The sequence below is a fragment of the Phocoena phocoena genome, chromosome 1 (assembly GCF_963924675.1).
Source record: "Phocoena phocoena chromosome 1, mPhoPho1.1, whole genome shotgun sequence".
In the NCBI taxonomy this organism is placed as follows: domain Eukaryota; kingdom Metazoa; phylum Chordata; class Mammalia; order Artiodactyla; family Phocoenidae; genus Phocoena; species Phocoena phocoena.
The window spans coordinates 135,699,890-135,709,096 of NC_089219.1; the positions used below are offsets into that span (position 1 = coordinate 135,699,890).

At 43.5% G+C, this 9,207-nt stretch overlaps 1 protein-coding gene across 1 annotated transcript in view; it reads left to right on the forward strand.

Annotated features, from left to right (window-relative positions):
• AXDND1 (axonemal dynein light chain domain containing 1) overlaps nucleotides 1-4,112 on the forward strand; it is a 91,331-nt gene extending 87,219 nt beyond the window's left edge. The window contains exons 25-27 of the mRNA XM_065870897.1: nucleotides 614-674; nucleotides 1,570-1,830; nucleotides 4,010-4,112. Coding sequence (XP_065726969.1) covers nucleotides 614-674; nucleotides 1,570-1,830; nucleotides 4,010-4,112 — 425 coding nt within the window. The remainder of the gene's footprint in view (nucleotides 1-613; nucleotides 675-1,569; nucleotides 1,831-4,009) is intronic.
• The last annotated feature ends 5,095 nt before the right edge of the window (nucleotides 4,113-9,207 follow it).

The following is a 9,207-nucleotide window of genomic DNA, read 5'->3' on the forward strand; positions in this document are numbered from 1 at the left end:
TCACTCTTGAGAATCTAGTCTAAGGAAATAATCCTAAATACAGAAACAAAAATTAATGCACAAAGATGTTCAGTGTATCATTGTATCTAAGAAGAAAAAATGAAAATAACCTACCTTTCCAGTCATGGAAGAAAGATTAAATAAATTATGCTACGTTAAAATACCTGAATATTATACAACCATTAAAATGGTATTTACAAGGAATTTGTAATGACATGAGAAATTCTTATGTTAAAATATCAAATGCAGGAAACAGGATATGATACAATATTTTAAAGCTAGAAAAAAAAACAGAACAAAATATGCCCAAACATTGGTATATATTGTCTCTGGTTGATAGAGGTTTATGGGGAATTTTGTCTTTAGTTTTTAGTACTTAGTGGATTGTCTATGATGAAAATAATCTTCTTTATTCTATAGGAAAAGGAATTTAACTCTTCATTTTCTTATCTGTAATTAATCTATAATCTGCCCTCAAGCAGTTCTTAATATCCCCAATATTGGAGGCTATTTTTTGATTTTTGCTTTCATCTTCAACCTGCGTCAGTTCCTAGGACAAGTCCTGGTGCCAGGGGTAGTACTGGGCAGATATCTACTTTCTTTTTTTTTTCAGATATCTACTTTCTGTTTTCTCTGTCACCCCTGTCTCTACCTATGCCTCCCCAGCAAAAGCAGTAAGTTAGCCAACCCCTCACAGTCTCTGGCCCAGCTATGATATATCATATCAGTGTTGGAGGAGGAGTGTGAGCCCATTTTCTCCCCTTCTGTTAACTCTGAACTGGTAAAATGTTAATCATTACAGGTGTGAAAATCCTTTAGCTTTACATCTGAATATATGTGAGGGAGTTTTCATGAATTAAAAAAAAAAATTGTATCTTCTCCTATTGTGTAATTTTATCCTGATAATCTGGAAACTAGACTTTTTCCAGTTTACAGAAAACTAAATACTGTATGCAAACCACACAAAAGGTCTATGTGTTAAACTAGAGCGGTTACCTCAACATGGAATGAGTGACTTTAGTTTTGTCCATTTCCATAAAAGTCTTGGGGATTAGTTTAAATCCAGAATTTAAAGGTTTTGATAATTTTAGGTAGAGGATAACGATATACAGTTAGGCCCCAATCTGCAAACAACCTACACAAGTTTAGGTTACTGCCACTCTTACCCTCCTCCACACCCTCATCAAAGTCATTGCCAGGGGCTCAAAAGTAGAGGATGAGAAGCCTTGCAAAGCTTAGGGGAACTGGCTGCTAAGCAAGGCAATCCCCATGCCATGCGGTGACCTGAACATTTCTCCGAAAAACCCACAATTTAAACATTTCTTAGAATTAGCAGGCAGCTCCTTTAAAAAATGCAGACAGCCCTGGAGCAGTCTGACATGCATATGGCATATACTGGGTCATATTTATATGAGTTAGTGCAGGGAGATCACTTCTCTCCTGATAGTTGTGCAGTGAAGGAATGGAAAATCATATGGCAAAGGTAGGAGCCTTGTGAATGCTGAGTAAAGAGATTTGGATAGAGTAGGAAGACATTTATTTTTGTTTTATGTCATTTTTAACAATTAGCGAATCACTGTGTTCTGAGTTATTAATGAAGAAACGAATCGAGAGGGGAGTTTACACAGATGAATATGGCTTAGTCTCTGATCAAAGGGAGGCTTATGATTTAGGAATGGGGGCAAGACAGGGTGTGAACAAGGTGACTGTCAAATGTGGGATGAAGGTGGCAGCACCAGTTGGAAGGATTCCAGTTGAGAACCTTGGTGTCATGGAGCAGCCAGGGAGAGCAGGCTTGACAGCAGAAGTCCTCCTGCACCCATCCCAAGGGTGGGGCTTGTGTAGGGTCTGTGCACGGGACACTGGAGGGAGGGACCAGGAGATACAAAAGGGCTACAGTGATGGATTTGGGAGGATTCTGGTTACTAGCTCTATTTGAATTTTTTTTTTTCCCACCAAGCTTGGGGTATGTACTGGAAGGAAGAAATATTCTTCTTCTTTCTCTTCTCTCCTTGACCACATACTACTCTTTTCCAGGACCCACTAACTGACTACACTGAAACTTTGAGAAAATGCATTCTCAATCCCAATAACCAATGTAGAGTCAAGTTTTGGGCAAATAGTTTGTAGCTTGGGGCTTACTCATGCAGAACAGAATTTTTTAAATGCTTTGTAAAGTTAAAAGTCCTTAGTAAATATATTGTTACTACAATAATTGTTTTTGTCTTTTCAGAGGTACAGCGCAAGGAGGGTTCTAAATCCAGAACTCGGACTAAAACCACTTACAGGATGAAATCCAAATAGCAAACATAGGACACTAGGCTTCACCATGGCTTCTGTCACTGTACCCACCCCAGATATCTCTGCACTTTTGAGCTGACATTGTGGCTTGATTGAAGGGACTCCCTTTGCAACAGCTACCAGAAAAGCCATGACAGACAACTCAGGGACATCTTCTCTTTAAAAGTCACAGTGATGGCTGTAAGGAATCGGTGTATTAGCTTATTTCCAAGATTAAAAATAGGCTGTGCAAAGGTTTTCTAGCCTCTTCAATTGATTTCCCAGCAGAAGTCTATGAAAAGTGTCAGTTTCTGTCAAGAAAATAATGCTTTTTGAGGACTTTGAACTCTGCAGAGAAGAGTGGCAAAGAAAAAGCATTATTTTTTCAATTTAAGGAGAGGATCCTGGGCTTCCCTGTTGGCGCAGTGGTTAGGAGTCTGCCTGCCCAATGCTGGAGACATGGGTTCGAGGTCTGGTCCGGGAAGATCCCACATGCCATGGAGTAACTGGGCCCGTGCGCCACAACTACTGACCCTATGCTCTAGAGCCGGCGAGGCACAACTACTGAGCCCGCGTTCTACAATTACTGAAGCCCACGTGCCTAGAGCCCGTGCTCCGCAATGAAGAGAGTAGCCCCCACTTGCCACAACTAGAGAAAGCCCATGTGCAGCAACAAAGACCTAATGCAGCCAAAAATAAATAGATAAAATAAATAAACTAAAAAAAAAAAAAAAGAGAGAACGAGAGGATCCTGATAATGCCCTTAGGTTTCTGCAGCATTTTCAGATTTCTTATTTCAGGCATTCTGAAGATTTATCTGGCCTTCACAATAACCCTGCAAAGTAGGTGGAGGAGACACTGTTATCCCCATTTCTCAGAATGAAATAGAGGCCCCAAATGGGTATAAGACTCCCCAGGGTCACAGAGCTGATTGGTGCCAGAGCCCCCAGCTTGCTGGACCTGTGTCTGGATTGTTTGACAATGGCGATGGGCCACCAGGCCATTGCTCGGATGGCTTGCTTCACAGGGGCTAGTGTTGCTGAAGATTCACCCAGAATCTCCATTTTTAACTTTTATCGCCTCATTTATCTGCTCTGTTCGTGACCCTGGATGCATCTAGGCTTAGAGATGGACTAAGCTGTAAAAATATGTTGCAAATGACAAATTGACGTCTGGGCAGTCGCTCAGCAGGGGCCCCTCCTATTTCACTGCTCCTGGCTCACTTGCATTTGCTTTATCTCTCCCTGGCTCCAAACACCTCCGAGATTTCTGCACCTGCTTTGCCTCCGCATATTTGGTGTTCCTTTGGATTTATCTCCTGGAATTGTAGGCCTTTGCCTGCTCCTTGAACATCAGAAACCCTCTGACTCCAGAGTCCTCAGCCCTGTTTAAGCCCAACCACTGGTCAGGCCCACCTTGGCCCACATATATCAAAGTGTTTGTGAGGTGGGTCTCAAAAATGTTTGGGGTCAGTCTAAGGCCTACTGGATGACTTCTTAATTCTGGGGAAAGAAAACATGAAATTCTTCATGAGCTGACTGGGCTCATGGCCCAACTGAAAGCCACAGCTCAGGCTAGTGGCTCGTGCTTCCAGTTACCACTTGCTGGAGCAGAGCCAGCCCTACCCTTTTCACTTTCCTGAAGAGATTCTTGAATGATTCTAGCAAATTTGGGGCTTTTTAGTGGGATTTCAGCCTACTTTTTAAAAAATTAATTTCCTACTTTGTAGGAATGAGTCATCATTTCCATACAAATCAGCAGCCCCCATCCCTGAACATGAGCGTCTTGCCCCTCGGAATGTGTCCGCTCCATCAGGTGGAAGGCTGTCTTAAAGGTCAGAGTTATGCCTGGTGCCACTACGATTAGAATGAGATGTTTGGTACCATTGACCTAGTTGGAGTGGTTTGGTTGTGAGCCACAAAAAGCCATTCTTACCACAAGCGAAAGGATAATTTATTGAAAGCACGTTGGGGAGCTCAGGAGATTGAAGGAAAGTCCTAAAGAACCAGGCTAGGAACAGATAGGATGAGGTAGTTTTAGATTTCAGAAGCAAGAACTGCTTCACCATCTCACCCAGTTGCTACCACCAAATGAACACCAGTCATTTCTTCCATCCTTACATTATTCTTAAAGTCCCATGAGGGAGAAAGGCTACCTCGTAGTCACAGACCACCCCATGGATGTACCAGGGATGGTGAGGAGACTTCAGGGATCTCTTTAGCTTCCTTAAAGGGAAGCAAGGACACCTTGCTCTGCTGTTCCACCAAGACAGAACACAGTATGGGGGAAGGAAATGCCCGAAGAGAATCAGGATGCTGGTAGGAAGGCATCATGAATGTTAGGTGGTTAAAAAAAAAAAAAAAGTATGCTACAGAGAAAGCCTCTGCACTGCCGCTCCCTGAAAGTTATCATGGGCAGCTCCACTTTCCCAAGTAGCTGATGTGTGGGAAGTTTTAGATAGTCCTTGAGTCCTACCACACCTCAAGATCACCCTGAGGTGGTCTCCTGAGCAGAGTGGAGAGAGGAGCTCTTGCTACACTTCTCTGTCAGTGGGGCTGCCAGGTGAGGCTGTTCTGCTTGTGTTAAAGGAGACCAGCCACTCTGTGTTCAGATGTCCAGACAGCCGTGCTGACTGGAGGTGCCTCATCACACTCCACTGGGTCCCAGTCCCCAGGCCTAGTGGTGATGTGGTCCACGTCCCTGGGAAGCCGAGGTGGTAGTGTCTTAGGAATCCTAGAACTTGGAGCAAGTCCCCAGTTCACCAGGCCTGGTTCTTCATCACACACCCAGACCAACTCCATGCATGTGGGCACTGTGTGATTCTCTCCCAAGAGTTCTGGTCCTATGCTGTGGTCCTACTGACTTGACTGTGGTCAGGTCACTTGTCAGGTGCTTTCTGGCACACATTGACTGGGCTTTCCTCTTGTTCTTGGCCTTTCCTAGCTGGAGATCAGTGACTCTGATATTGCCTGGGGAACCTACATTTTGCATTTCACTTTCAAAGACTGCTGAGAATTCTGCTTGTAGGCCCCAAATCTCTAGAGCACTGTTTGCCCACTTCTGGAATTTTAAATAAGTGTGCCACCTACCAGCAAACATTTTCCCACAGGAAGCAGAGGAGCTACTCTAAAATTAGGAGTCTAACTGCAGTAGCCCTGTTGCCTAGGGCCTGTATACCTCCAAAACAGGAGTGCTTGCTATCTGTGCCTGAGGCTGAGGTCCTCTGTAGCCATATAGATGGGAAGCAGTGTCTAGAATTCATCAGGACTTCTACCTCTGCCTCAGGAGAATGGAGAGTTCATTCCAGCCAGGTCTGCCACAGCCTCAAGACAATCTCCTATTCAGGACTGTTGAGCAAGTCCACCAATCCCCCTGACCTCAAAGATGGGCCCTGCCACGTACAGCTTTTCAGAAAGCAGGACTTCTTAGATGGTGCATCTGAGAGCAAGACCAGTGAAGGCAGCCTTCCAGACACTCCCAAGACAATCCCAGTACACAGCAATGTCATTTGGCCTGGGCAGTGTTCCTGTTGTTCTGGAATGGCTGATGAAAGGGCTCCTGCATGCCTTTCTGGATTGCAGTGGCTTTTGTTTGGAGGGCATCCTCTTGTACTTGCAGGGGTTGGGTTCCATGAGCCCCTGATCTGACAGAGGCATACTTCAGGCTATCTCTAGGCCAGCTGTGAGAAACAATTTTGAAAGTCTGAAGATAAGATTAACAGTTCCCATCATCTGTCTCACCAAGGCAAACTGCTCTTTGGCAGACAAGATATTTCCATCCCAGATGTCCAGCAGATCCTGAAGTTCACAAGGTACAGCTGGTAATCCATTCCCATTTTCCGCTCTGGCCACCCAAATAGTCAAACCCAGGTAAGAAAGAAGAGTGTATCTGATTTCTGGCCAGAACTATTGCTCATCAAGAGAAGAAACTCCTCTCTTCTGTCTAGATTTTGCTTTACTATCGTGCTAAAGAGCTCTACACCTTTGAAACAAATGCTTGAAATATTGTGGGGAGGATTCTAATACAGGAGACCTCATATACAACCTCTTAAGCTGGTTCTGTCCAAGAACAACCACCCTGGGGACAGGAGCTCCTAGCCATTGGGGCTACCTTTGAAGCATGGGGACAACAACCTGTATACGAGGCCAGGCTCCCATTTGGATGAGCCCAATTACTGTCATTTAGAGCTACTGGGCTAAAACCAGAAACATAGTAATAGTCATGATTTATTGAGCATTTATCTCATGTAAGCACTGTGCTAAGCACTTCTCATGTATTATCGCATTTAGTCACAACAACTCTGTGAGCTGGGTTCTACCTTTATCCCCATTTATGTCAGGATAAGTTGCATGTCCAAGGTTAAACATCTAATAAGTTACAGAGTCTGGATCAAATCTGGTATATCTGACAGCAGAGTCCAAGCTCTCAGTTACAGTGCTACTTTTCCTCTCCAAGCTCAGGAAAAGCTAGAAGCGCAGTTGATGAACCCTCTTTGAAGGGATTTGACTTCTACATTCTCTACTTAATTGCTCAGCTCAAATACTCAGCAACGGCATTGACACACAAGCCAAAATTCTAGAGGACATCAGAACCTGCACAGTCCTGATAGACTCTGCCAAAGAACATTGTAGCAGCCAGGAGCAATCTAATGAGGAGGAACATACTTTATCATCCAGACATGATCCCCAAGAATATGGAGCACAGAGGCATTGGCAGAATGACCTGCTAGGCCTCCCAGATATAGGGGAGTCCAAACTGCAGAGCTCCAGCATTACCCTGATATGCTGGTGAGCTGGGGTTGCCCTTAAATTTCTAAGGTAGGCCTGCTAAGCCCCTTTAGGATGACCCTCTCTGTTTTTTTTTGAGTTGTATGAGCTGTTTCACTCTTTTGGTTATTAACCCCTTGTTGGTCTCATCATTTGCAGATATTTTCTCCCATTCCATAGGTTGTCTCTTCAGTTTGTTGATGGTTTCACTGGCTGTGCAAAAGCTTTTAAATTCGATTAGGTCCCATTTGTTTATTTTTGCTTTTATTTCTTTTGCCTTGGGAGACTGATCTAAGAAAATATTGCTATGATTTATGTCAAATAATTTTTTGCCTATATTCTCTTATAGGAGTTTTATGGTGTCATGTCTTACATTTAGGTCTTTAAACCATTTTGACTTTATTTTTGTATGTGGTGTGAGGGAGTTTTCTAATTTCATTGATTTACACGTAGCTGTCCAGCTTTCCCAACACCACTTGTTGAAGAGACTGTCTTTTCCCCATTGTATATTCTTGCCTCTCTTGTTGAAGGTTAATTGACCATAGGTGCATGGGTTTATTTCTGGGCTTTCTATCCTGTTCCATTGATCTATGTGTCTATTTTTGTGTCAGTACCACACTGTTTTGATTACTGGAGCTTGATAGTATAGTCTGAAGTCTGGGAGGGTTATGCCACCAGCGTTGTTCTTTTTTCTTACAGTTGCTTTGGCAATTGTGGGTCTTTTGTGGTTCCATGTACATTTTAGGATTATTTGTTCTAGTTCTGTAAAAAAGGATGACCTCTTTCTGGTGATTTGGAGTCCAACAACCTGCAGTACACCAGCCCTTAAGTCCCATGCCTGCGCAATAAATGCAGGTCTAGACCAGAGTCACTGTCAATCCCCAAATGCCCTGGAATACCATTGTCATAGACTTGTTCCACTCTTACAACCATGTTGTTTTGTTGTGGTGTACTCCAATACCAAGTTAGAATATGTTATCTCTTTTATCAGCTTACAGCCTGCAATAGACTGGATGTTTGTGTCCTCCCCCCACCCCACCCTCCAAATTCATATGTTGAAATCCTAACCTTCAGTGTGATGGTATTAGGAGGTAGGTATTAGGAGCTGATGGTATTAGTGTTTGGTAGGTGATTAGGTCATGATGGTGGAGCCTTCATGAATGGGGCTAGTGCCTTTATAAAAGAGACCCCCAAGAACACTCTTCCCCCTTATGCCATGTGAGGATATAGTGAGAAGATGGCTGGCTATGAACCAGGAAGTGAGCCCTCACAAGATGCCAAATCTGCTGGCATCTTGATCTTATACTTTCCAGGCTCCAGAACTGTAAGAAATAAATTTCTGTGGTTTATAAACCACCCAGTCTATGGAATTCTGTTATAGCAGCCTGAACTGACTCAGACACTGCCACTCTGTTAATGTTAAAGTAAATTTCCAGCGACAAACTGTATGTGTCCTAGATTTGGATTATACTGTTCAGTTTGTCCTCTACCTGTCATTTCAAAATCAGTAACCAGTTGGAATACAGCACCTGGGTCTCAAGAGAAGATTTCTACTGCTAGGACCTTGTGGACAACACTATCAACTCACCTAACTGGTCTGTGAAGAATTTGCCTTTGACTATTCATTATACCCTTTTTCACCTAGCACACAGTTTCATAGCAGCTTATCCCCATTATTCTTTCCCATTAAGCCCTCCTACCTTAACAGCTGGGAAGTACCTAAAGATACCATAGATTACTCAAGCAGATCTGGAAGGTGCCTCTGCAAGGTAATGAGCAATTTAAATGTTGACTAGAGACAGACATCAGAGGAGACCAACCAATGGGTGATACCACAGACACTCAGATATATAGGCAAATCTGCCTTTGACAAAAAGAACCTTGCTATAAGGAATTATTAAGGGTCATAAAGGCCATTGTTGCATTACTACCCTGGCATTCACTTATTGTTCTGTTCCTGCCTCTGGTTATGCCTGAACCAGCATTGCCCTACCTCCTCCTTCATTGCTCTTGCCAACATTTGCCAACCTGAAATCAGGAACCATCCATGTGGGGGTGAAAAGTGACCAGCAACCCCTGATGCCACCTTAACTCCAATAAACCAGTACACTGGGATGGGTATGGGCCAACCCTGAAAATACATCAGCCCCATATTTATCGT